The sequence below is a fragment of the Phycodurus eques genome, chromosome 11 (genome assembly GCF_024500275.1).
Source record: "Phycodurus eques isolate BA_2022a chromosome 11, UOR_Pequ_1.1, whole genome shotgun sequence".
Taxonomy (NCBI): domain Eukaryota; kingdom Metazoa; phylum Chordata; class Actinopteri; order Syngnathiformes; family Syngnathidae; genus Phycodurus; species Phycodurus eques.
The window spans coordinates 19,587,046-19,614,832 of NC_084535.1; the positions used below are offsets into that span (position 1 = coordinate 19,587,046).

Below are 27,787 nucleotides of genomic sequence, written 5' to 3' on the forward strand. Positions count from 1 at the left end.
TTCTTTTGTCACTCCCCTTTATAAACTTTATTGTGTTCGACTGAACGACTCTATTTCTTAATGAATATCCATCAGAACACAAAGAAACCACAGTGGTAGCTTAAAAAGTCCACCGAGACACTGTAAAACTGTTCTTGGATAAATGGGATACACATCTTCCTTTCTGCTTGACCTAACACAGGGGTGTCTAACAAATTTTTGTCGCGGGCCAAACTGTAGTTATGGTTTCTTTTAGAGGGCCGTTAAGTGTGTGTCATGGTCTGTGTTTTAGTTTCGATTATGTTTAGTTTTAGTTTTGTCTTGTGCGCTTGTTTGGTTATCGTGTGCACCTGTTCTGATCAACCCTCTACCTCAGGGGTGTCAAACAAATTTTTACCACGGGCCACATCGTAGTTATGTCTTCCCTCGGAAGGCCGCTACGACTGTGAATCCATATAAATGAAAGATTACCTCATATAATTAAATACCGTATACACAACACAATGAATAACCAGTTTTAAATTCAGAAGCCTATAAAACAATTTTCAACCGTTCCATTTCCTTTCAAAGCAGGATTGGTAACAAAAAAAAATGCTTGCAAATATCTCAGTTATTACACCAAAACCCAATTAGCAATTTTGATTTGCTTTCGCGGGCCAGATAAAATGATGTGGTGGGCCGGATCTGGCCCCCGGGCCACCAGTTTGACACTTGTGACCTAACAGCTGAACAGGCCCCTAAAAAAAAATAAAAGGAGGGTGGGCTTAATGGTTAGCACGTCTGCCTCACAGTCAAGAGGTCCTTGGGTGCCAATCTGTGAGTTTGTTCTTCCTGTGCTTTCCATTCCAAATCCATTTTGAACATCCACTTAAGTCACCAAATGTGATTTCTAGCTTGTATTGTCCTCTGATGGAAATGGTAAGGTCTGCTATGCCACTATTTCTTTTTTTTTTTTCCACCATTCATGTCACTCAAAAGACCCCAGCCCCAACCCATGTTAAATTGGATAATTACGTTTTCCAATTGATTCGGTTATTTTCACAATTTCCAGTGACTGACTCAATGAGCAGCAGCATATTTATTGAGCATTAAACACAATAGATTCTGAGCTCAGGAAAAGCTATTTTTCATGGCAGACATTGCTTTTAATCTCAGTACCATGTAAGGATTTTATGAATTTTGTTGATATACCAGAGTCTTTCAGTGGACTCCTCCTTACTTTCTAGACTGACTCTATTGTGTAGAAGAATGTTGTTTATATAAATAAGGTCCAAGATTCAAAACGCTAACTGTCATTTGTGCAGTAAAAAACAGATGTTAAAAGAGACATGCAATGAAATTCTTATTTGCTTCCCCTCAGAAAAATAGACAACATAAAATAAGGAAAAATAATCAATTAAGCAGAGTAAAAATGACATAAAAGCACATTTTATTGTGTGGTTGGATTGGCAATAGAATATGGTTCAGATGTGTGTTTCATATCTGCATGGTGTTGTGATAAATCACTGTAGAACATTTTCCTATTACAATGAATGTGAAAATGCAGCTAGGTCAAGTTGGCCAATCACATATTTGCACAAGGTTAATAAGAATAACCCAGGGCAATGTCTTTCATCTGAAACAGTTACGCTGTTTTTTCTCACGTAGACCTCCACCACCATCAACATTCGCATTGTGGATGAAAATGACAACGCTCCTGAATTTCCAGAGGAGGAGTATGTCACTGTGCTGAGCGAGGGCCCTGACACAGTGGGGGCTACCATCGCTACGGTAACAGCCATCGACCCGGATGAGGATCTGAATGGCACCTTGCGATACGCCATCACTCATGGCAACCTAATCCAAACTTTTCACATCAACAGCATTACGGTAGCCTTATACAATGATAATTATAGTGTCAATTTGCAGGGGGAAAAAAGTTGCATTGACTTGCTTATGTGTGTTTAGGGGAGGATTACAGCTGTGAAGGAGCTCGACTTTGAGATCAGCAATGGACACTATGCTCTGGTGGTCACAGCGACAGATCAAAGTCCAAATCCTGCCCATCGTTTGACATCCAGCACAACAGTAATGATACTCTTCATCCTTTTTCTTCTCTATTTAAACACATTGAAAAAGCTACTCGATAGCTGGGATAGGCTCCAGCACACCCGTGACCCTTGTGGCGATGAAACGGTACAGAAAATGGATGGATGGATGGAAAAAGCTACTAAAAACTAAAGTCTTCACACCCTTTTTTAGAATTTACATTGAATGTCATCCTATGGGCGGCACGGTGCCCGACTGGTTAGCACATGGGCGTCAAACTCAAGGCCCGGTGGCCAGATGGGGCCCACCACATCATTTTATGTGGCCCGCGAAAGCAAATCATGCTCGTCCACCTCCGTGATTTTTGCTAAAATCTGTACCCAAATTCCAAATTGTCATAATAATAAACAATAATGTTGAGATATTGCATTTTTCTGTTACCAAACACTTCTTTTACATTACTTGAACAAGCAATTTTCCTTGTCTTCTGATTTCAAAACTAGTTATCCCTCAATTTGTTGTGTAATGGTCATAATATGTTTTGGTGATTAAACATTTATATGGTTTCACTGTTCTAACGGCCCTCTGAGGGAAATCATAACTATAATGCAGCCCGAGACAAAAAAGAGTTTGACACCCCTTGGTTAGCACATCTCCCTCACACTTCTGAGGACCAGGTTTCAAATCCCAGCCCCGCCTGTGTGGAGTTTGCATGTTCTCCCCGTGGCTGTGTGGGTTTTCTCAAGGTACTCTGGTTTCCTCCCACATCCCAAAAACATGCACGCCAGGTTGATTGAAGACTCTAAATTGCCTGTAGGTGTGAATGTGAGTGCGAATGGTTGTTTGTTTATATGTGCCCTGCGATTAGATGGCGTCCAGTTCAAGGTGTAGCCCGCCTCTCGCCCGAAGATAGCTGGGATAGGCTCCAGCATGCCCGCAACCCTAGTGAGGATAAGCGGTACAGAAATTCGATGGGTGGATGTCATCCTATGAAGTATGCACTCAACAAACATAAGGACGCTATAGGAACATCTGCAAAACAAAAGTGTTTCTTTTTAAAATGCTGCCTTTTTAAAATGCTGCCTTTACAAATAATATGATGCTCTTTATTGGTTGTGTCATTAAAAATAGGGGCATGTAATACAAACACACCTGTGTCATGACGTGCGATTAAATTATTATTTCTCTGACTGTCAAACAAAACGGAACATTATTTTGTTTGTAAAAGCTGGATTTTTGATCCAGCACTTCAATTACATCACACTGGCTAGTGTTGAAGATGTACAGTAATTGTCTTCTTGACGTCCACACAAATTACACATCGAAAGCATTTGATCGTTTTAAATTCTGCTTTCTACCGTAGGTGCTTGTGAACGTCCTAGATGTGAATGACGTGACACCCGCTTTCCCCAGAGCCTATGAGGGGCCCTTTGAGGTGACTGAGGGCCAGCCAGGTCCTCGGGTCTGGACACTCAGAGCCAGTGATGAAGACTCAGGGCTGAATGGAAAAGTGGAGTACAGCATCACTGGTGGAGATAATCAAAGTGGGTGTTTGTGTTCTCTTTGTTTATGAACTGCTGTTACTCACTTATTGAGTAGCATGACTGAACAACCTTCTGTCTTCCTTTACAAGATGAGTTCATGGTTTCTCCCGTGGAGGGTGAACTTCGAGTGAGGAAGGATGTTGAGTTGGATCGAGAGACCACTGCCTTTTACAACATCACTGTCACAGCCAGAGACCTGGGCATGCCATCGCGCAACAGCTCGGTGGGTCCATGTGACACAAGCATACTAACACATTCCCACCACAGTGTTTTTATACTAACCGTGCTGGTTTTTATTCCTCCCGTAGAAGATAATCGAACTAGAAATAATCAGCTTCAGAGTTAAACCGTCACTAGCATTAAAAAAAAAAAAAAAAAAACCTTGATTAACTCTTTTGGCAATGTTTGAAGTCAGATTTTTAAATACCATAAAAGTGAAAAACAAAGGTGATTTGCATTTACTGATATGCCTAACACGTTTAACAATCCTGCTTGCATAAGTGGCAAATGTAATCTCACGAAAGTCGAAGAATTGATTCAACTTCTGTATTGAAGTTAAAATTTAAATAAAGTACTAGGCTTTACACAATCAGGATGTTTGGGGCCGATCACAAGATGGAGCAATGTGTCCATTTACATGACTTGTTCATTTATTGTCTATACTTATGTACTGTATACTGAGTACTATATCCATCCATCCATCCATTTTCTGTACCGCTTATCCTCACTAGGGTCGCGGGCGTGCTGGAGCCCATCCCAGCTCAAAATTATTCTCTAGCCTCGGGGTGTCAAACTAATTTTTGTCGCAGGCCACACTGTAGTTATGGTTTCTCTTAGAGGGCTGTTAAGTTTGTGTCATGGTCTGTGTTTTAGTTTAGATTATGTTTAGTTTGAGTTTTGTCTTGTGTGCTCGTTTAGTTATTGTGTCCACCTGTTCACATCGTAGTTATGACTTCCCTCGGAAGGCCGCTAAGATCGTGAACCCATATAAATGAAAGATTACCTCATATCATTAAATACAGTATACACAACACAATGCTTTTGCTTTTTTTTTTTTTTTCACGCTGTGTAGCTTGAACGCAGGTGAACTTGAACTTCAGGTGCCCAATCAAATTTGTGTTGAAGCATTTAGATGACGTTCCCCACAACGTACTTCAGTTGTGCACAGACTGCAAATAACTTACATGTTGTTTGTCTGAGACACCGCAAAATAGTACCACACCGATAACGTGTTTTTAACCGACAAGATTGAAAAAACTTTATTGGCCGTCAGATAGTTACAGTACTGCGCCACAAGACACCCCAAGACCTCAATCTATCAAGATTTGAACCTCGGTTGACCTTACTTCTCTTCTCTCTTTTTTTGCTGTGTCGTCATCCCCAGAGGTTGAAAAAGTAGTGGGCCTATTTTGAAAAAGTAAGGAGTTGAAAGTACAGATATCAAGTAGTAGGAGTAAAAGCCATCTGAATGGTTGTCATCTGAAAAATAAAAGTCATCTGAAAAATAATAACTCAAGAATAGAGTCCTAAAAAATTAAATAAAAAAACTACTGTACTTAAGTACAGAAAGTATTTTTTACGTTCCACTGTACTTGTGTTTTCCAAAGGTTGTAGTGGGGGTCCATGTTCGAGACATCAATGACAACGACCCTATCCTCCTAAACCTGCCTTACAACACGAGTGTGAGTGAGGGTGCCTCGATACATACATCTGTGGCACGAGTCCGAGCGAGAGATGCAGATAGTGGGCGCAATGCATTGCTCTCCTATAACATCACTGCTGGCAACCGGGATGGAGCATTCTACATCAATGACACAGTGAGTTAATAAGATTGAGAGGGGTAGATTAGATTTTACAAATGAAATCTTTTATCCCGATTTGAGACCCAGTGTATGTGATGCATCCCTTCATGCTATCAACATGCACTTTTCGATTGACAATTCATACAACAAACCTTTAACAACTCGTGATTTGCAGCTAAAGAAGTGTGTATAGATATTGTGTGTGTGTGTGTGTGTTTGTGTGTGTGTGCTTTGAGAAATTAAGGTGCAGTGAATATTAACATTTGCATTTCCAGTTAGGCTGAACGTTTACATTTTTCAAATAGGAATTATCATCCTTTCTGTATTTCCCAGTCAGGTGTGGTGCGGGTGAACAGACCACTAGACAGAGAGCGAGTGCCTGAGTACAGACTCACTATCACTGTCAAAGATAACCCTGACAACCCTCGCATCGCTCGGAGGGTAATCCCATTTTCTTTTCAAATACAGTAATATTACATAGGGGGGGGGGGAGATATGTTTTCTGTATTTGACCAATATGCCAATCTAGTTTGAGGAGCTGCAAAAAAAAAAAAATAAAAAAAATGTAGCGACGTTATTTTTCATCATATCTCTCTCTTTGTTAGTATTGCTACAGTTCCCTGATTTCTTGTATGATTCCTGGATTTCTTTACTCTCTTTTCTGTGGTACACCACCAGGATTCAGACCTCCTGGTCATAACCGTACTGGATGAGAATGACAACAGACCTGTATTTACCAGAAACAGTTACAGGGCTGAGATTACAGAGAACCCTGCAGCAGGTAGCACCTGTGTGCATGCGTGTGTTTTGCCTGCTTTGCATGTTTGTGCGACTTGCTGAAATCTTAGTCTTTAACACGTCTGCACCACTTCCTGTTTTTATACTTTAATAGTTGAAGACATGAAGCTGTAAAAAAGAGATGTCGGAACTTTGCATTCACTTTAACAAATCCAGAATGTATTTTCCTACCTTATGGACTTAGAAGTAACCCACATTACTTCATCTGAGCATTAGATTTGATTATTTGGATCCTTGCAAAACTTCTTATGAATTTGATTATGAGTAGTACTGAAGGGCCTATCTCACTGGCATGAAGACTAATTGGCGACCTGATGGCCACTCGAGTTGCCGCTGGTTGCAAAGACGTCTCTACAACTAGCCGGGTCACCAGGGAATCACGGTGAATCTGAATATGTTCAATTTCTTTGGAGACCTTTTGGATACTTTGTTCGAGCCTCCAGCAGGTCTCGGAGACGTCGCGGAGAGAATTAGATTCCCCAACATCTCAGAGACCTGCTGCAGACCAAGGGGACTGAGGTGATATCACTGATACGTCTCTGGAAATTTGTGGCGACATCTCTTGACCTCCGGCGAATTGGTCTCCCAAAGACATCTCCCCGGAGAGAGCGCAAGCAATATTTTGGTCTCCCGAGTCTCCAGAGTGTCCGCAACTGATCAGCTGCAGTATTCACCATGACGTCTCTGTCAGTGAAATAGACACTGCCTTAAGCGTACGAAGCTGAAACTTTCTTCAAGACCCCTTTACAAATCAAAATTGTAGTCATGTTGACTGGTAAATTGTAAACTGTAAACTGAAAAAAATTCAAACCTTGATATTTGTCCATCCCTCAGGCATTACTGTAACAGTGTTGAATGGGCCCGTTCTGGCTGTAGATAAAGATATTGGACCCAATGCTGTCGTGAAGTATCGTCTGCTGGGAGCCAGGGTGGACCTTTTCACTGTGGATGCTAACACTGGTACGTGTGAGCAACAAGGACCAGAGGATGCCTCTGCAGCTGTTTTATGGTTTGTTTTGGTCTCTTCTTGAATAGGAGTTGTTCGCGTGCAACCGGGAGCCAAGTTGGACCGCGAGGCGTTTCAGGAGCCTCGGATAGAGTTGGTCCTAGTTGGGGAGGACATTGGGGGATTAAACAGCAGTGTTCCTCTCACAGTGACAATCCTGGACCAGAATGACAACCCACCTGTTTTCAGTCCTTCCAGTTTCAGTGTGCGACTCCCAGAGAATAGCCCCACTGGTGCGTGGATATTGGGTAGCTTACCAATGAATGGGAAAGGGAGGAATGATATTGTTTAAGTTTTTACATGTCTCTTCCAGGTGTGGTGGTGACCCAGCTGTCTGCCATCGACGCTGACTCCGGCTCGAATGGCTGGCTCATGTACCGCTTGGTAAGCGGTGCTCAAGATCGCTTTGTTGTTGACGCTCTCTCCGGTGCCGTTCTAGTCGGCAACACCACCCTGGATAGGGAAGAGCGTGGGTCCTACCGCCTCGTTGTCATGGCAACCGACCGTGGCACACCACCCACGTCTGGCACGGCCACTCTAATGGTCATCCTTGATGACATCAATGATTCGCGACCTCGTTTTATAGAACCTCTAACCATGATTAATGTCAACGAGTCCACGCCGCCTGGGGTGGTGGTCGCCACTTTGACAGCTGAGGACCCCGACCTGCATCCCCGTCTGGAGTATTATATCATCTCAGTGGAAGCAAAGGATGATGGGAATAACCCTGTAGACGGCCTGCAGGAGTCCTTTGGCATTGATTTGCACACTGGTTAGAAATCATTTTGTTTAATGTCATTGTTATTTGATTAGGTTGACTATATGCCTTGAATCCATAGATGCATTTTTGTTTTTGTTTTTACATTGTGTGTTGCTTAAATTTTAGGTGCAGTATTTGTACGCAACCCACTCAACAGAGAACAGGTAGCTACTTTCGAGATTATCGTGTCCGTCCATGACAACGCCAGTGAGGTTATTGACAAGTCTGGCAGTGTCCCAAACGGTAAGGCCAGTTTTTGTTTATAGTCAAGATTGTAGACCATCCAGAATTGCCTTGGAGTAATTAATTTTATGCTCATTTCCATCACCTTAGCGAGACTCACGATCAACGTTTTGGATGTAAATGACAACGCTCCTCGTTTCCGGCCCTTCGGAGTGACCAATTTCACAGAGAAGATCTTGGAGGGAGCGCAGCCAGGCACAACACTGCTCTCTGTGTCAGCTGTGGACCCGGATAAAGGCCCCAATGGCCAGGTCATCTATCAGCTGCTCCACTTGCCACGAGGAGGCTACGTCAGACTGGAGGATCATTCCACTGGTATAACAACCACCACACGCAAACAGACATTTACATTCTGTTACCAGTGAGAATCAACTCCCACTCTTGCTCTTTAGGATTATGTTCTTTAGACTAATAACAGCAAAACAATACGTTATTTGAGAACATTTTCATTGTTGGGGTCTCTGAATGGTGATTATCCTGGAAGTCTTGACATAAATACTTTGCATGTTGTCTGTGTAAGCAGCTGTTTATCTCTGTCAGTATTGTTCAATTACAATATAAGAACCATAGCAGAATTTTATACCAAGAACCAGCCAAACTGCCAGCCCAAGTGGTAACTGTCAGTTTCTTGCAAACTTTTCAGGTAAGATTGTGGCCAACCAGACAGTGGATTTTGAACAAGTGCAATGGCTTAATTTCACTATTCGGGCAAGGGACCATGGAAGTCCTCCTCGGATTGCTGAATTGCCTGTTTTTCTACGCATAGTGGATGTCAATGACAACAATCCAGTCTTCCTACAACCGTCATATCAGGTACTGAAGACAAATATCATGGCTAGTTTGGCAGTTAATTAAAACAATACGTATACAACTGTTATATAGTGAAAATGCAATTACTGATCTTGATTGCTTTCTGAAATCTATTTATCTTTGTCTGTAGGAGCCTGTTTTTGAAAATGTGAACCTCGGCACAACCATAGTTCGTGTCAGTGCAACAGATGCCGATTCAGGTCTCTTTGCTGTTGTTGAGTACAGCTTAGTAGACGGGGAGGGCAAATTTGGCATCAAACCAACCACTGTGAGTTTACTTTGACATGTTAACTTGAATGTACTAACACAGCAGTACTTGGATATGTTCCTGACGTTAACTGAAGCCTTGGCGAGGCTCAATCTTGGGTTTGGGTTATATATTTTTTAATTTATAAGATGTGCCGTCCATTTTGGGATGAATACGTACACTATGAGACAACAATGTATATGTCCTATTTTGTGTGCCACTTGCACAAAAGGTATGACACAGAAAGCACTCCCAGTTGGTGGTTGAATTTCCCAATCATCCTTCTACATTTGTTTCAGGGAGAAATCTACATCCTCTCTCCCTTGGACAGAGAGACAAAAGACCACTACACTCTAACTGCCATCGCCCGTGATAACCCTGGTGGTAGTTCTAACAACAGGCGAGAGAATTCTGTCCAGGTACATATTGCAGTATTAATTGATCAGGTGGAATAAACAGTAAAACAATTAAGATCAATGTCAATACATATACTGTAGGAAAGCCTGGGTTTTTTTCACTTTTATGTAATGACTCAAATCATTACTAAATGCTACATTAAGCTTATTCTGCCTTTTGTATTGATTGTTATTTTGTGGTGTTGGTTGGATGTTTCATTAGCAACAAAGAAGACACTGTTTTCCAATTTAGTCTTGGAAAAAAAATTATAACAATAAAGTCAGGAGCCTCAGACACATGAGGAAGAACCATACACAGCCTGAAAGCTTTGCTATATGCTGGTAACCAACTGCTATGGGATGGCATTCCACTCCTCCAAGTATATCAGTGTGGTTGTGTTGGTCACAATTGCATGAACAGCACCCCCAAGCTGATCCCACAACTGTTCATTTGTGGTCAGCTGATTTGTCAGACCATTCCATTCTTTCGACACTCAAATTCTGGAGGTAGTCTGATAAACGCCACCCCGTGGGGGTGAGCAGTCACCTTAGAGGATGGAGGTCGGTCCCAAACTGTGGAAATATGGGATTGCCACTGGTTGCAGAATCTGGGGGTACTAGAGGTCAATAGCAACATAGAAATTAGTTGTTTGTTGAATATTTGACCCATTTTACTGTATATGGGCGCAAAACTCACACTCAGTTGCTAATCCCACAAATGAAATTTCCTTGCAAATGGAGCATCATTTAAAAGATTAATAAACAGGCTTTACAAAAGTATGAAACTCATTGGCAGAAGTTGTTTCAACCTGGACATATAACTATCTAAGTGTGTCAAGAATGTTCTGTACAGGAATGTATCAGTCAGTTTATTGGTGATCATTAGGTCCTCGTGACAATTCTCGATGTCAACGATTATCGGCCACATTTCTCTGAGCGAGTATTCACCACCAGCGTGTTTGAGAACGAGCCCAGTGGAACATCAGTGATCACAGTGAAGGCTTCTGACCTGGATGAAGGCGAGAACGGTGCAGTACTCTACAGCCTGCTGGGAGCACATTCAGGTCTGAATACAGTACACTGTCAGAATTGAATTTGTTTTGGTTATTTTCCTTTATCTTTGATTTTACGGCACACCAAAACATGGAGTGTTAAAATTTAAGGGTTCAATTTTTGAGAGGTGATTTTAACTCCCAAAGTGTAATTTGAACATTTAAAAAATTTTCTGATTTAAATAGTGTCCAGAATAGGCATTATTTTTAATCACACGGTGTGAGATTAACTCTTCAGAGATGTAAATAATAATAGCTCCACCTTTGCATGTACACTTCTTCAGTTTGAGACACGAGTTTTTCACACGCCATTTTTCTATTCCTGTGTTTTCACATGGAGTTCAAACTTCCATCCATCCATTTTCTGTACCGCTTATCCTCACTGGGGGTTAGGGTTAGGGGTCTTTTGAAGCCGCAGACAACTTAGCTCCTAGAATTGGTGGGATACACAAACCCCTCCACCACGATAAGGTGACAGCTCAAGGAGGGGGAAAATAACATTTATTTCCCTATGATATTATGCATAGTCTCTAGTCTTAGACACGGACACACACACACACACACAGACATATATATATATATATATATATATATATATATATATATATATATATATATATATATATATATATATATATATATATATATATTCACACACACACACACACACACACATATTTATATATTTTTACACTACCAGTGCTGTTAAATAACCCTTTCATAGAAATTAGACTTTTTTTTAAAAACGGTTTGGAAAGAAAGTAATTCACTTATAATTCATGATTTATACCCAAACTGCCTCTCTCTTTACAGATGCTTTCTCCCTGGATCCAAACACAGGTCTTGTGCGTTCTCGCCGTCTGCTTCAGTCATCTGAGAGCTTCAATCTGACTGTGGTGGCCACAGACCAGGGGCGTCCCCCCCTGTGGACAACCGCGGACCTCATCATCACAGTGATAGACGTCAATGACAACCGACCTGTATTTGTCAGACCAGCCAATGGAACCATCATCCATATCTCAGAGGTAGTGTCATGTTAACTATCCATTATATTGTTTATCTACTTTTTTTAGGGTAATGCTCATCCTGTAATAGCAAGTTATTTTTAGTGTAAGAGTTGGTCACATGTATTATGTTTTACGTTCATACAGAAAAGTTGCCATCAGGTGTGTTTTCATAGCCAAAGTGTTATCACAACAAATGCAAAGAGCTTTTCTTCCTGTTTTGTTGTCCAGTTGGCCAAGCTGTGAGGGGAATTCAAATGTGTTAGTGTAAGGGAAATGAAACATTATAATAGCTTCCAACCTTTTTGAATGCATTGCAAATCCATAATAGATATTGCCTCGCTCTACAATGAATCATGTGACGAACAGTTATGCCAATGATACAGCATATTGGAGGGACTTTGCCTGCACCAATTCCAGACAATATCAAATCTGCACCAGCATCCAACGTTACTGCAAATTATTAAAAATGCTGCAAACAGATTTTGCAGATTTAAACGTGTAGCTCATTAATCCTACTTATGCATACAATACATATTAGCAACAGTAATGTTTGTCAGTGTTTAGAGCTTGGTGAATGGAGGAGGTTACAGCCCATTGATTACACATGGATATTATGACAATACAATAAACACTTACCAATTGTAAGCCATTGAATATTTATGCCATGTATGAAACCGATTCTAGACTTGTTCTATAAACGGTTTTATTTTTTCATTTAAGATTGCTTTTTTTGCACCCATGTACTATAGGAGCAGCCTCCGGGCCTGCCAGTGTATGAAGTTCACGCAACCGACTCCGATGAGGGCGTGAACGGAGAGGTGCGCTACGGCTTCCTGCAGACTGGAGCGGGCAACAGAGACTGGGAAAACTTCCATATCGATGCCACATCTGGAGTCATTACAACTACAGTCAAACTGGACAGAGAGAAGCAGTCCCTCCACAGTGTGAGTAAATGTCATGTTGGAGACAAAAATAGCATACTTAACTGTAACTGTGCATTCACAAGGTACAGATATTAGGTTTGTAAGTGAGTGCAAATGCTTTTTACAGCTTATCATTGTGGCCCGTGACATGGGCCAGCCAGTGCCTTATGAAACCACGCGACCTCTGCAGGTTGCGCTTTTGGATATTGATGACAATGAGCCAGTCTTTCTCAAACCACCAGTGAGTATGAGGCCATAGTAACTGCAATGCTGGTGTTTGTCTTAAAGAGAATGGCCATCGTCTAAATGTGGTTATGTGCCCAATTGAGCATTGCTCTGTGTTTTTTGTGTTGTGCACGTCAGCGTGGCAGCTTGCCTTACCAGAAGCTGTCCGTGCCCGAGCACTCCCCACCTGGGACTGTGGTGGGGAACGTGACCAGAGCTGTGGATGCTGATGAAGGCTCCAATGCCATTGTTTACTACTTTATTGCAGGTGATCCAGCCCCTCTCTTTCTCTTCTATCTGAAGCTTAATGACGCACAAATCACACTTCATGTCTTTCCATGTCCTCCTGAAGGGGGAAACAGCGATGGAAACTTTGGCTTGGGTCTAGACGGAGAGCTAAACCTGTATAGGGAACTGGATCGTGAAGAGAATCCAGTCTATTCCATCATCATCAAGGCCTCTAGTAACAAGAGCTGGAGTCCTTCAAGGGGTCAAAGGGCTTCACGGGCCAAAGCCTTGGATCCTGCCCGAGACCCCAGCCTGCTGGAGGTGCGGATTGAACTGGAAGACATCAATGACCAGAAACCGCGATTTGCCAAGGCAGAGTACACTGCAGGTAATCTTCATTCTTGTATTTGTGCATTTTGTGGGCTATGGGCAACTATCAAAACATGCTCCCATTCTTTTTTGGTTGCAGGGGTGGCTGCCAATGCCAAAGTGGGCTCAGAGCTCATTAAAGTTGTGGCAATAGATAATGACATCGGTAACAACAGCTTGGTGCAGTATCACATTGTTACCATTCGTTACTTCCCGTCTCAGAGCAACGGCAGCGAGGATGTTGGGAGCATTTTCATTATAGGTGAGTCTCCCTGTTTAGCTTCAGTTATCTTTACTGTTTTTACACAATGATATACCAACGTTCTACACGCACTGATTGGCCACAGCATTATGTACACAAACACAATCTAACTAATGTGCTCCAAAAAACAAGCTACGTATAGCCAAAATTGCGTCTTTACAAAGAAATACTGACTTTGGTGCAGGCAGCGGGGGTTCAGTTCCCACTCAGTGATGGTGTGATTGTGAGTGCGAATGGTTGTACGTGTCTATATGTGCCCTGCGACTGACTGGCGACAAGTTCAGGGTGTAGTCCGCCTTTCGCCCGAAGTCCGCTGGGATAGGCTCCAGCACACCACGACCCTAACCGGGATAAGCAGTATTGAAAATGTATGGATGGTTTATATTATGTAGGCATATCGATAATGTGGACATTTCGATACATACAGTATTATGATCAAAAAAGGAACATCTGGTGAGTGTATATTTTGTAGGTCAATCAAAGGAATGCAGTACTTTTGCTTTTTAACAACTTTTTTTTTCTCAGCCGATTAAAGTAGCTTTGTGACATCCACAGGTTTAACAGATGGTATCATTCGCACATATGACCTCTTCACGGCTTATAATCCTGGATATTTTCAACTAGAGATTTTGGCATGCGACCTGGCAGGACATAGCACCACCACTAACGTCAATATCTACATCCTGCGGGACGACCAGAGGGTCAAAATAGTCTTCAATGAGATCCCTGATTCGGTCCGTGAAAACCAAGATGATTTCATTAACTTGCTATCCAACATCACTGGAGCTATTGTCAACCTGGATGACATACAGGTGAGATTTTATTTTTATTTTGATGGTTGTTCATGTGTGTCTGACATCTTTGGCCCCTGTTTGCTTTGGCCCAGTTTCACGTGGACAAGAAGGGCAGGGTGAACTATGCCCAGACTGACATGCTGGTCCACGTAGTCAACAATCAAAGCAACACCATCCAAGATGTTGACAGGTGCCGTATGAATTTATTTTTCTTTCAGTCCCAAGTTGCACACAGTAACAACATCACCTATTTGATATTGCTGCAACTTTTTAAACATTTCAAATATTCCTGACTGCACTGCTACTTGTACACATAACATTATTCCACTGTGCCTTACTGATACTTTCATACTTTTTATATTATTTATTTCTATCATTCTATTTTTTTTTTAATTCGAGAGAGCACAAGCTAGGATTTGCACCCCAATTTCACTATACCTGCACTTTATTTTGTACTGAATTGTATTATATTGTGTTGTATGATATCCTATTAAATACTACATGTACCTTGTGCACTGTCTCGTCTGCAGAGTCATCCAGTTGATCGATGAAAACAAGGAGCAGCTGAGAAATTTGTTTAGGAAATACAGCGTGGTGGATGTTCAGCCCGCCGTCAGTGACAAGCTGGCTGATGACATCACGACACTACAGGTCAACTCAACCTGCAGGAAATTATTTTGTTATGTGCTCATGTGGTGTTAAATTTCTATTTGTCTGTCCGTCACAGCTGGTCATTATTATTCTGGCTGTGCTGCTCTGCCTGGCTGGGATATTGTTTGTCTCAATGAACTGGCATTATCGCAGAGTGTAAGAGTGTTTCAGCATGTCACTCATTCATGGAATTTATGAGTCTGCTCTGTCACATTTTAAGCAATTTTGTTACAGACTGTCGGAGTAGTGACATTTTTATTACTGTTGCAGGCATCAGAGGAAGCTCAAAGCTATCGTTGCAGGATCAACAGGTTCGTCCCTCAAGCTGCATCTGGCCGTATGTTATACGAAACATAGTTCTTAAAAAGCAAATTTCTAAAGCGTTATCTCCCCTCCACCATTCAGGGAACCAGGGTTTGATGGACATTCTGGACATGCCCAACACCAACAAGTACTCTTTTGAGGGGTGAGATTTTAAACCAAACAGCACACGTTAATCCGATTTTTTTTATGTTAGGTTTATTGTGAGGCGGCACGGTGGACGACTGGTTAGCACATCTGCCGCACAGTTCTGAGGACCCGGGTTCAAATCCGGCCTCGCCTGTGTGGAGTTTGCATGTTCTCCCTGTGACTGCAAGGGTTTTCTCCGGGTACTCCGGTTTCCTCTCAAATTCCAAAAACATGCATGGTAGATTAATTAAAAGAACTCTAAATCGCCCGTAGGTGTGAATGTGAGTGGAAATGGTTGTTTGTTTATATGTGCCTTGCGATTGGCTGGTGACCAATTCAGGGTGCACCCCGCCTCTCACCCGGAGTCAGCTGGGATAGGTTCCAGCACGCCCGTAACCATAGTGAGGATAAACTGTATGGAAGATGGATGGATGGATTAAACTTCTATGGAGCAATGCCGGTGACCTAGTGCTAGTCGTTAGCATGTCTGCTTCACAGTTCTGAGGTTAAGTGTTCAAATCTCAGCTCCTGCCTTGCTGTGTGGAGTTTGCATGGTCTCCCCATCTTTTATTAATTAAACATAGAGGGACATACTTTTCAGAAGGCCAATTCTTAGCTAAATATTAAAAATCCTTTTGATATATTTTTTTTATTTAATATTAAAAAAGGCAGCATGGTGGGCGACTGGTTAGCAGATCTGCCTTACAGTTCTGAGGACCCGGGTTCATATCTTATCTACTATCTTCTTATTCTTCTTGAATGTAACATCCGAACATGTCACTAGATAGATGAAGGGTCAAGTGTACTACACTAAAAAAGTGAATTCTAGATTTCTGCTGAATGATAACGACAAAATCTCTCTGCAGAGCCAATCCGGTGTGGCTCGATCCGTTCTGTCACAACCTGGAGCTGGCTGCTCAGGCAGACCATGAGGACGACCTGCCTGAGAACCTGAGTGAGATAACGGACCTGTGGAATAGCCCTGCACGCACTCATGTTAGTACCAGGACGTTTTTATTCATCCAGAAAGTCTATTTAGAATTCAACCAATTAATTACAAAAGCAAATAAATAGACACATTTGTGTGGTTTTCGTCCTGGCCGTGGAACAGTGGACCAGCTCTACACCCTCAGCAGGATCCTTGAGGATGCATGAGAGTTCGCCCAACCAGTCTACATGTGTTTTGTAGACTTGGAGAAGGCGTTCGACCGTGTCCCTCGGGGAGTCCTGTGGGAGGTGCTTCGGGAATATGGGGTGCCGAACCCCCTGATACGGGCTGTTCGGTCCCTGTATGACCAGAGTCAAAGTTTGGTCCGCATTGCCGGCAGTAAGTCGGACTCGTTTCCGGTGAGGGTTGGACTCCGCCAAGGCTGCCCTTTGTCGCCGATGCTGTTCATAACTTGGATGGAATTTTTTGGTGCAGCCGTGGCGTAGAGGGATTACGGTTTGGTGGCCTCAGTATTGCTTCTCTGCTTTTTGCAGATGATGTGGTTCTGTTGGCTTCATCAAGCCGTGATCTCCAACTCTCACTGGAGCAGTTCGCAGCTGAGTGTGAAGCGGAAAAACAAACAGGACAAAAAAAAAAAATAATAATAAAAAATTTAAAAAAAGGGGTGGAGTGCCCTCTGCGGGTTGGGGATGAGATCCTGCCCCAAGTGGAAGAGTTCCAATACCTTGGGGTCTTGTTCACAAGTGAGGGAAGAATGGAACGGGAGATGGCCAGGCGGATCGGTGCAGCGTCTGCAGTGATGCAGACTTTGTATCGGGACCGTGAAGAAGGAGCTAAGCCGAAAGGCAAAACTCTCGGTTTACCGGTCGAACTACGTTCCTACCCTCACCTATGGTCACTAGCTGTGAGTCGTGACCGAAAGAACAAGATCCCGGATACAAGCGGCCAAAATGAGTTTCCTCCGGAGGGTGTTCAGGCTCTCCCTTAGAGATAGGGTGAGAAGCTCGGTCATCCGGGAGGGGCTCAGAGTAGAGCCGCTGCTCCTCCACATTGAGAGGAGCCAGATGAGGTGGTTTAGGATGCCTCCCTGGTGCGGTGTTCCGGGCACATCCCACAGACCCCGGGGACGACCCAGCACACGGTGGAGAGACTACGTCTCTCGGCTTGCCTGGGTACGCCTCGGGATCACCCCAGAGCAGCTGGTTGAAGTGGCTGGGGAGAGGGAAGTTTGGGCTAAAGCTACTGTACAAATGTAATTAACATATCTCATTAATTGCGTTTCTAATTATTGTTTTAAATTTTAAAGAGATTTTGAGGACACCCTGTTGTTTTGGTTCTGAGAGATGACATCCTCTATGTCAGCAGTTGACATTATTTACGAGTTACGGTATTTTTGATGTCTTTGTCACAGGGAACATTTGGTCGTGAGCCTCAAGCGAAGCCTGATGATGATCGTTACTTGAGAGCAGCGATTCAGGAGTACGACAATATTGCTAAACTGGGCCAGATCATGAGGGAAGGGCCTATCAAGGTGAGATATGAAATGTTGGACACACACTGAACTGTATCTGTCCAGTCTCCAATGCTACTTGATCACTAAGAATGGCTCATCTGATTCTTCTAAGTGGCGACTAAAATATCCAGTAAGTTCTGAGAAGAAAACAGGAAATCAGCAAAAAGACTCAGCAGCTGATTCATCGCTGCTCTGGATTTTTCATGTTCAACCTCTCTAGCGATGCGTCTGCTTCAAAGTTTGAGCCTTACTGCCGTCCTGTCAGGGTTCCCTGCTCAAGGTGGTCCTGGACGATTACCTGAGACTGAAAAAACTATTTGCAGCCAGACTCGTCACTGTATCCACCAGCCAGGAAGAAAACTCATCAGTCACTGAGGTGGGCTTGGTTGGCTGCTGGTGTGCTGCTGCCTTGCGACAACGCTGCTTGCTTTGACTTTCCATCTGATGTGACTTTCTCTCAAAGCTTGGCTGACTTGGGATAAAAGTGTTGCTCACGTTTCACCATGACGTCACACGTTCTTCCGCATGTCAAAAGCATTAGCGTTCTTTGATGGCTTGAATGATGATTTTCCAAAACACACCAGCAAGTCAACTTCTGAATGGCATAAAGGTTTTGGAGTGGCCTAGTCAAAGTCCAGATTTGAATCCGATTGAAATGCAGTGGCATGACCTTAAAAAGTCTGTTCAAGCTCAAAAACCTATCTTTTTTTTTTTTTTATTCAAACAATGCTGCAAGGAAGAGTGGGCCACAATATACAGTCGTATCTCCACAGAAATGTGAAAGACTCATTGCCAGTTATAGAAAACACTTGAGTTCAGCTGTTGCTGCTGAGGATGGCCCAACCAGTTATTAGGTTTAGGGGGCCATTAGTTTTTCACACAGGGCCAGGTAACTTTGAATAGTTTTTGTTTCGTTAATAAAAGAAATCACAATTTAAAAACATAATTTTAAGTTCACTTGGGTTATATTTGTCTATTTACATTTGTTTGATGAAATTGAAGTGGGGAAACTATGCAAAAATATAAGAATTCGAAAAGGGGGGGGCAATACTTTTTCACACCACTGTAGTTAACATGATCATTGAGGGACTGGATAATTACTTGACTGTTGCTCTTATTAATGGCAATAAACATACCCCGATTCATTAAAACAACTTATTTCTCTCCTAAATGTTTCCGTTTCTGTCTCTCTTCACTTCAGCTTGTACGGATTTGTTTTTAAGCAGCAGCCTTATGTAATGTACCCTTGTCCTTTCTGCCTCTCTCCGCCATCAGCTGATCCAGAGTGATTTGGATGATGACGAGGATGAGCGCATGAGCATGGGCGGAGGTCGCGGCACTCTCCGCTTCAAACACAAGCTTCCCATGGAGTTGAAGGGGCCGGAAGGTGTGCACGTGGTCCACGGCAGCACAGGTACCCTGCTCACCTCCGACCTCAACAGCCTGCCGGAGGATGACCAGCGGGCTCTGGCGCGATCTCTAGAGGCTCTAAACGCTGACGGGGGGCTTTACTCTGAGCGCAACGCCCGCACAGAGTCGGCCAAGTCGACTCCGATGCATCGTCACAAGGACGGCGAGCTACGGGAGAGCCCTTTGGAAATTACTGAGTTATGACTAGCCGAGGCCTCGCTGGTCTGAGCCCAACCATGACTCAAGTGTGTGCGTGTGCTTGTGTCTCCACACCACCACCCTGACCCTGTTGGGAAGGTACGGGGAAGATCCGAGAAGGACCAGAGTGTGAGCGTGCTAGTCCACAGCCCACATGGGCCGAAAACTCATAACTAGATAGGTTTAGGTGGATGGTGAGCCTGCTTAAAAAGTTTTTTTTTCCCCTTTTTCAAAATAAAAATGATCAGCAGGGCGCAGCAAGAACAAAACTAACAGGAGTCATCAAGTTTCATCCAAAGAACAGAAGGGACATGCAGGACAAGAATTCCTATGGCAGAGACTGTAGAAGCAGAGGGTGCTGCATCCTCACTTGTTCTGCTGAAGGTTTACTCGGACTGCATTCACTCACACAAACACACACACACACTCAGCTTCACACACATTCAGACCAGCAAATGGCCTTCAATGGGACACTGATTATTCCAACTCCTTTTCATATTTTGAGTTAATTTGCAAGTGTAAAAACAGTGTCTGTGGAGTAAAGATGAAATATGAAGATCTTTATTTTAGTAATGACAGGAAAGTACTGATGCAGTGCGACCGCAACGCCTCACATAACCTTGATGCTTGACAAATTAAACTTTCCATCTGCACTGTGGAAATTGTTGGATCAAAAATAAAAGGCAGCCACAACTGACCAAGCAGGAACATGCTTGTCCATCTTTTCCTGGTGAGCATATTGTGAATTTGTGGTTTAAATGGAGACACCTAACTGATGACAAGAACACCTCAATGGATTATTCAAAATGGTTGATTTTGGAGCAAAAATGAGAACTTTCAGCCCTCAAACAAATTGGATGAAAAATATATTAGCCGTTGTATTTTATTGATAGGAAAATGGCAACTTGCCCACCAAGACGTTACACTGCCACCTGAGGGTACTTAAAGAGTCATGCTCAAATCAAGCAATTTTTTTTTATTTCAAAATTAGTATTGGAATTATGATATTTTTAAATTCAAATGCCTGCTTACTGCAACAGGAAGGTCATTTTCGTATTTGGATGTCTGTGGGTGTACGTGTAACTTGTGCAATGGTGTTTTTCTGATGAGTGGTGTGTTTTCAAGGTTAATTTTTATATATGCATTTTTGTATGTTTTTATTTCTTTGTCGTTACTCTTACCAGCCCTGAGATCTGTGATAGTAAAAGAAATATCCAACCATCTGTCACAGTCTTAGTAGGGTGACTGGAAAGTGGTTTGTTGTTGATAAAAATGTTGGACAATTATAGTGAATCAACCTGAACAAGGCGGGTTCTTACACGACAAATTTTTATATTACAGTATTGTTAAAGAAGTGGTGCAAAATTGGCCAGCTGTGGCACACTCTGGAAAACATTGCCATCTAGTGGTTGTAGACAATAAACGTAAAATGAGTTTGTAAGCCCATTGATTTATTGTTTCCAAGTTATATAGAAAAGTCATCAATTACAGATTTCAAGAAACCTGGCAGCAGTAGGCAAAGACTCAATGCTGAGTTCTCATCCCTGTTAAGGATCACATTCATCGGCTCGTGGCGCTCCCAGATGTGGCCGTGGTGCTGCTTGCTGGTGTCTTCTTCAGTGTCCGATTCAGCTGTGGAGACGGGAGAGAATTTGAGTCATTCAGGACAGAAATTCGTGAAAACAGTCATAGAGCAAAAGTCACAATAAGGACAGATTAATATTCACCTCCTCAAACTTGTGGATCTGTCGGATGAAAAAGTCTCCATATCGACGAGCCACTTTAGTATCTGCTATGTGGATCATGTCCTAAGGAGATGGTAGGAGTACAAAATTGACTCACAAACTCATTTTTATCCTCTCATGGACTGCAAATAATCAATTGAGCATACATCTTAACAAATGTGTTAGACCACCGCAACCTATTTTTCTCAGAGATCATCCAGCATCATGAAGGGCTTTGCTGCAGACACTTTCATTTTCAGCAAGCGCTCTGTGGCAAATTTTAAACTGAATTCCCCTTTTATACACAAGTACAATTCATTGGGCTTCTCTTGGAGGTCAGAAATGAATCAAACATAACATTTCACCACTAAAACATTTTGTCTGTTCAAGAATGCAAGTAGATAACTATAATTTGGCATCTTAATCAATAAATAAATGTGCCTAAATAAGTACTTGTCTGTTTTTAAAGTTGATATCATTATTAAGTTAAAATGCTTCTACATACTGATGTAGTAACCATTTCAGCCGTTATTAATTACCAGTGCTGTAAATGTAGGTCACCTGTGGCATATATCCGACATTAAGTGATAGTGTATTAAATTTGTTTAGCATTGCATACAAAAAAAATGGGTATCAGTTAACAGGGTAAGTACCTCGTAGGATTAAGGAAAACAATACCTGGAATATTTGGGGGTTAATAAAAAGAACTACACAAAAAGGATTATGGTGCCGGAAAAGGATTTGGAATCACGTTCTAATTTAGACCCCAACCGCATTAATATTATTAATTATATTAAGAACATTCCGTGTCTAAGGACTGTACCTTGTCAATGTAAAAGTCGACCTCAGAAGCTGACTGGAACTCTCCGTCCAGAGCTGAGATACCGCTGGTCCATACCAGGTTCTTCATCTTGTGCTTGAAGACAAGCAGCTGAATCCGGAAGTCCTGCTCAGTCATGTCTAAGAAACCTGCCAGCTTGGCCACCGGCATTGTGGTGTACAGCTTCAGGAAACTGGAGTGAAACGAAATACCAGTAAGATTAAAAAATAACAATAACAAAATTTAAAAAAAACAAGGTTTCCACCATTCAAAGCAAAACAACTGCTGAGGTGCACGTTTTTGTGCGTCTACTACAAAGTCAGTCGGTAGGAGGCACCTGCGGATGGTGGAGAGCTGAGCCTGCTGCGCCACCTCCTCTTTAAAAACCTTAAGCTGCTGCTCGAAGGGTTTCTTGTGGTAGTTGTCATTGACGTTGTCGTAGTTGGGCACCACTGGAGACAAGAACTTGGGGCAGGCGAAGCTGAACAGCTCCTCAAAGACCTTCAGATCTCTGAGGTGGAAAAGGTAACATTCACTGATTAATGACATCGGTCATTGCATTTTAAAATTCATTCATGCCACCCACAACCTAACTCAGAGGTGTTCAACTTGTTGTCTTCGTGGGCCAATTCGTATATGGTTAGTCTCAGTGGGCCGGTGTCTGCCTACTCACCTATATTTTATTGTAACCTGTCCTGGTATTTGCTGACAAATTCACCTATTCTGTTTTGCTCTCTGAAACTCCCTTGGTTTCATCTAAGGAGCCCAGGAGAGGCTTTTTAAATGTTGCTAGAAGTTGTTTGTACTCCGTTTATACTCTATATGACATCTTCTAGCCAAATTCTGAGTTGAACTGCATTTGTTTAAGAACAAGGTGTGTGGTGAGAGCGCAAGACAGTTAGACCTTTATGTTCCTGAATAATTGCATCATGATTATTACATAAGTGCTCCAGCATTTGGTTATTAACATTTGTATGGCTAGTCTTGAAAAATTGTGGCAAACTTATACAGGCCACATAAAATGACGTTGCGGGTCGGATCTGGCCCGTGGGCCTTGAGTTTGACACCTGTAATGTAACCAATGAAAAATAAATGTTGTCCCTAATATGCTCACCCTTTTTGCATGCGCAGCATCTTATCTCCATACTTGTCCCTCAGCTGGGTGTGGATGCTCTCGTCGATTCGCATGGGGTACATGGTGAGCGCAATGGCCAGCAGAGCGTGCATCTGCTCGTTCTGTTTGTTGATCTGCAACCACAAACAAACCCAAATGGCATCTGATTAACACACAGCAAAGGAACATAGCAACTACCTCAAGTCAATATGCATTTAGTTGTTGAAGTACATTCATGCATCTTGATTTCTATGTCTCTTCAAACTTTAATGATTATGTAACATTTACTGTATATCACACTACATTACTTCAAAAGCTTGAACTATGAAACGTATAAATTAAAGACATGAATAAAAGTTGTGGGAAAGTAAGGGCTGCAGGATATATATAAATAAATCGAAAAACTTGGTTTAAGTCGGCTTCAAATATAGGCAGAAAAAAATAATAAAAATCATAAACTTCACCAAAAACGTCAAAGGAGCGTCTGCAAGTGATTTTTAAGACGTTGGATGTGTAATGCACATATAACATGATAAGTATGAGTGAGCTGAATGCTAGCTTTTTTTTTTTTTACCTAAAATGGTAATTGCTAGTGCACTAATGCTAAATCGCGATTGGTAACTGTGTAGCATTTAGCACTTTACTGCCTCAAATTCTGTACACCAAATTTATACCATACACTGAGTACCAACATATGCAGTTTAAGGACTGGAGGTCATCCCTAACCCTTCTAAATGAGAATAATATGCATTTTAGTAGTAAAAAAAAAATATATATATATATTTTTTTTTTTGGTGATAGTAATAAATCAATCAATAATCAATATGAGAATCGATTGTAAAAAGATTTAATAGTCACAGCCCTAGATGGGCTCGCACCCAATCCAGGGTGTACCCCGCCTCTCACCCACAGTCAGCCGGGAAAGGTTCCAACTCACCTGTGACTTTATTGAGGTCAAGCACTATTCTAAATGGCTGAATGAATGTTGCATTAAATAGTTTAATATTTTTTTGAAGGCTATTTCATGTCATTCTATTTAAAACCTTAACGCTATTTGACCTATATAGTCAGCATTTGTGGAAGGTTAACATCAATATATAAGCGCAGTCCATTTACCATTTGCCATCAAAACTAGGTCACCTTGAACTGGGACTCACCATCTCATATTTATACGTTGATCTCTGGAACATGTTTCTCGTCCTTTGGATGTAGAGCAGGATGTTGGCGAACACTCGAATGGCGTCCTGGTAACGCCTCATCATCAGATAGGCAAAGCCTACATAGTAATAGGTGGTGATCTGACACTCGGGCACACGGGAGTACATGCTCTGAGAAAAGAGAAGACGAGATACAGTTACACAACGGAGACAAAAGCGCTGCAAAAAGACCTCGCTAGGTTTTACCTTCTTGTTGAGCTCAATGTTCTCCAACACTTTGATGGCCTGGTAGTAATCTCCAAGCAGAGAGTGCAGCCTCAGCAGCCCCACCAAGCTGAAGTAGCCCAACATCTTGTAGAGGGAGTGGCGTCCATATTCCCCCGCCACACTCTCTGGGTCCCCTGCAACAAAGCAACCTATTTTCAGTTTGACCTCCCAAAAACCTGTCAAAGTATCCTTGAAAAGTTATTGAACCACCAATAGCTCCTGATGCTGGTCAACATCAGTTGGTTAAAATGAGTTCTTCCGTACCTAGTTTTTATCACACACTGAGCAGGCAAAAGGTTTCCCTCCAGTTGTTATACTCATGTGGTTTGTTCAATGAATCTTTTGAGATATTATCTATATAAAGGCAGAAATGTTAGATACAGCTATTGTACTGGATCTCGTTTGGTTGAGCAAGTAGTCAATCTTATGGTTGGTTAGTTTAAATGCCGCCAATTCTGAATTTTAAGATAAATTTCATACCTCCACTGGTGTAGACTTCGAGCTGGCGGTTGATATTACTTTTATCCACAAGGGAGTGGAGCACATTTAGAACACTGTGGACATTCCAGATCTTTGGGTTGTTTCGCAGGAACTCAATCTCGTCCTCCGGCTTCTTGGCAGTCTTACAACGGTACTGACTAAACGACTGGAACTGAAGGAGGAGGATAAATAGAAAGTTAGTGTTAACTGAAAATACTAGTATGTTCATACTACTATTGTAGTTTGTTCTTTCACTTGGCGATGAATATTTGTTTTGTAGCCCTAATGAACAAAATAGAACATACCTGGTAGATAAATTCATCAATTATGTCCCAAAGCCATTGGTTTGGTAGCTCCAAGGGGGCAGGGCCATCAGCATCTGTTTGTAATAAAAACATAACATCCACATTGGCATTTCAGTGATAACTTGAGGAAGGCAAAACCATTCTTGAAACTTACTCAGAATGTAGTTGAAGAGGTTGCAGTAATTGTAATAGGACTCAAACCTCTGGTCTAAATTGGGTCCCCCCTAAGCAGTGTGAGAAGGTTATTGATTACTGATTACAAACAAAGACTAACTCTCAAAGTTTTCTCTTGATATTGAAGATTATGCTTGGAAACTGGAAAGTGGTGGTGACTTACGCTGACTTTGGCATAGATGTGTCTGTAGTACAGTTCCTTATAGAGAATGAGGAAGACGGCATCTGTGGGGGATAAAATGTGATAGGGTAACAACAGTGGAGTAATGATGCATTCAAGACTGCTGGGAAACTAGAAGAATACCACTTGGAGCTTCCGAGGCACGACCAACCTTTTAGTGCAATATAAACAAAACAAAAAACATAGTTGTCTACCCTGCACCTTTACCAAATACTGTAACTTGAGCTTGAGGGGGAGAGATTGAAACTTAAAAGTCCAAACTTTACATTATTTTGTTGTGGACGTCGTTGGATGGATAACTTGATGCGCATGGTAAAGCACTTTCCTTAGTGTATCAGGTCATCTAAAATTCATTTAGAAATAACATTTGGAGCTAGGGAATTTATACAAATGATTACTCGTCCAATTATTTTCTATAGTGCTTGTCCTCATTTGGGCCGTGCCTAAGTTGAAGACTCTCCCTGCAGATTTGGGGCGAGAAGCGGGACACACCCTGGACCAGTCGGCAGTCAATCACATCACATATTGAGACCAACATCCACACTCATATTCTCAAACGTGAGAGGAAGCAGGCGAACCCTGAGAAAATGATTGGTAATTTTTCTCATTGAATGGCACTTTTTTTTAATTTTTTTTACAGTAAGTCAGACATTTCCAACTTCCTAGTTTCCTATAATACAACATCAGTCTCAAGGGGACAACAATAAAACCAATTGTGTACATAACTGGCATGTATTATTTTCATAAAGACTTAAACCAACTCACTCACCATTGCCAACGAGCGATGAAATGGACTCAGCCTCCGGCCAAGGAGACGTCTTGAAGAAGCGGTCAGTCAGCTTGTTCCAACTTGAACACAAGGGCAGTACAAAATAAGTAAGCCGCTTAACAAGGGCAACCAGGAGATGACATTTGTAAGATCACCGTTACCTGTTTTCATAGACATCTTGGATCTCATAGATCTTCTGTTCAATACTCTCGCTGGACACGCGGTTGGACTGCAGTTCGTAGACCTTCTGGTCGATCAAGTCAGAGATGGTTTTGTGGAAGTACTGGAGGAAATTCTTGATCACCTCTGGGATAACATGGTAGGTCTGCTGCTCATACTGCCGCTCAAAAGCCATGTCTGCCTTCGGGTCACCTGCGAACGAACACAGAACGTGAATTTGATCATATAGGATTTCAGCTCGAGGACTGTTGTCACTTGCACACAAGGAATCTTTGTGTCAGTAAACTGAATGTGGATCATGTTCACAAACCGGTGTGGAGGTCGTATTCGTTTGAAAAGCCGTCATGCTGAAAGAGAAGAAGAATCATGAGCAACATCTGTCACAGAGCATGTAGTCGCCATCCAATGATGTCGAGAAATACACAGGCCAGCCACCAACAAAACGCATTTAGACATAGAGCAGAAGTATCAATTCAAATGAACTATATCCTGCTTATACAGGTTATATGAAAACAGAAAATTTCAAAATTATCAATCAGACTGCAAAGTTATTTTGGTTATTTCAAGCAGCTCAGTGAATAATCTTCTCGTACTACAGCTAGAGCATGCTAACCGACTTTAGCTTCTAGCAATCCTATCGCCTGTTACGTTCAGAAGAAAAATAGGTCTACTAACGTCGTCGTCGTATGACATGATTCCACAAGTAATTCAATGGATTGTTTTCTTGACTGAGGGCGAATTTGGACAATGCGACCAGCTAGCTAAGCCTGCTAAACCACGCAACCGCTGCTTGCGGGACGGCAGGAAGCGGAAAGAAAATGATGACGTCCTGAAATAACGCGAGATTAGGTTGTTGTTTTCGCCATCCGTTGCATCATGGGAAAACATGTTTTTTTTTTAAGTATAAAGGTAAAATGAGTAGCATAAAAATAAGATTAATAGCACTTCTATTTGTGTTAAGTCTGAGGGCTTT

At 42.1% G+C, this 27,787-nt stretch overlaps 2 protein-coding genes across 10 annotated transcripts in view; one reads left to right on the forward strand and one right to left on the reverse strand.

Moving 5' to 3' along the window:
* cdh23 (cadherin-related 23) overlaps nt 1-21,303 on the forward strand; it is a 199,021-nt gene extending 177,718 nt beyond the window's left edge. For 6 of the 9 annotated variants that reach the window (XM_061690790.1, XM_061690793.1, XM_061690794.1 and 3 more), the window contains 32 exons: nt 1,627-1,848; nt 1,927-2,046; nt 3,371-3,551; nt 3,641-3,774; nt 5,159-5,368; nt 5,687-5,794; nt 6,032-6,134; nt 6,986-7,111; nt 7,187-7,390; nt 7,471-7,929; nt 8,044-8,160; nt 8,251-8,475; nt 8,804-8,973; nt 9,101-9,238; nt 9,517-9,636; nt 10,499-10,676; nt 11,478-11,689; nt 12,421-12,615; nt 12,722-12,835; nt 12,958-13,087; nt 13,172-13,435; nt 13,517-13,678; nt 14,234-14,490; nt 14,565-14,662; nt 15,003-15,123; nt 15,200-15,279; nt 15,394-15,434; nt 15,529-15,589; nt 16,440-16,569; nt 17,934-18,053; nt 18,301-18,411; nt 19,311-21,303. In XM_061690790.1, the coding sequence (XP_061546774.1) occupies nt 1,627-1,848; nt 1,927-2,046; nt 3,371-3,551; nt 3,641-3,774; nt 5,159-5,368; nt 5,687-5,794; nt 6,032-6,134; nt 6,986-7,111; nt 7,187-7,390; nt 7,471-7,929; nt 8,044-8,160; nt 8,251-8,475; nt 8,804-8,973; nt 9,101-9,238; nt 9,517-9,636; nt 10,499-10,676; nt 11,478-11,689; nt 12,421-12,615; nt 12,722-12,835; nt 12,958-13,087; nt 13,172-13,435; nt 13,517-13,678; nt 14,234-14,490; nt 14,565-14,662; nt 15,003-15,123; nt 15,200-15,279; nt 15,394-15,434; nt 15,529-15,589; nt 16,440-16,569; nt 17,934-18,053; nt 18,301-18,411; nt 19,311-19,649 (5,250 nt within the window). In that variant the 3' untranslated portion in view covers nt 19,650-21,303. Of the gene's footprint in view, nt 1-1,626; nt 1,849-1,926; nt 2,047-3,370; nt 3,552-3,640; nt 3,775-5,158; nt 5,369-5,686; nt 5,795-6,031; nt 6,135-6,985; nt 7,112-7,186; nt 7,391-7,470; nt 7,930-8,043; nt 8,161-8,250; nt 8,476-8,803; nt 8,974-9,100; nt 9,239-9,516; nt 9,637-10,498; nt 10,677-11,477; nt 11,690-12,420; nt 12,616-12,721; nt 12,836-12,957; nt 13,088-13,171; nt 13,436-13,516; nt 13,679-14,233; nt 14,491-14,564; nt 14,663-15,002; nt 15,124-15,199; nt 15,280-15,393; nt 15,435-15,528; nt 15,590-16,439; nt 16,570-17,933; nt 18,054-18,300; nt 18,412-19,310 lie in introns of those variants that run through there. The other 3 variants (XM_061690791.1, XM_061690792.1, XM_061690798.1) reach the window with 3 other exon arrangements.
* eif3s6ip (eukaryotic translation initiation factor 3, subunit 6 interacting protein) lies at nt 21,078-27,626 on the reverse strand. Its single transcript, XM_061690800.1, has 15 exons — nt 27,490-27,626; nt 27,125-27,161; nt 26,796-27,006; nt 26,635-26,714; nt 25,848-25,909; nt 25,665-25,734; nt 25,511-25,584; nt 25,206-25,377; nt 24,705-24,859; nt 24,459-24,629; nt 23,302-23,435; nt 22,525-22,698; nt 22,191-22,380; nt 21,371-21,451; nt 21,078-21,275 (listed from the first exon to the last, which is right to left on the reverse strand). The coding sequence occupies exons 1-15, from the start codon at nt 27,505-27,507 to the stop codon at nt 21,204-21,206; spliced, it is 1,701 nt and encodes a 566-aa protein (XP_061546784.1). The 5' UTR covers nt 27,508-27,626; the 3' UTR covers nt 21,078-21,203.
* Between the last annotated feature and the right edge of the window lie 161 nt (nt 27,627-27,787).

Coding starts and splice junctions, on each gene's coding strand:
- eif3s6ip (XM_061690800.1), bottom strand. Junction 24,630..24,704: donor ACATTGAGCTCAACAAGAAG/GTAAAACCTAGC, acceptor CTCTTTTCTCAG/AGCATGTACTCCCGTGTGCC. Junction 21,452..22,190: donor TCGACTTTTACATTGACAAG/GTACAGTCCTTA, acceptor CCATCTCCTTAG/GACATGATCCACATAGCAGA.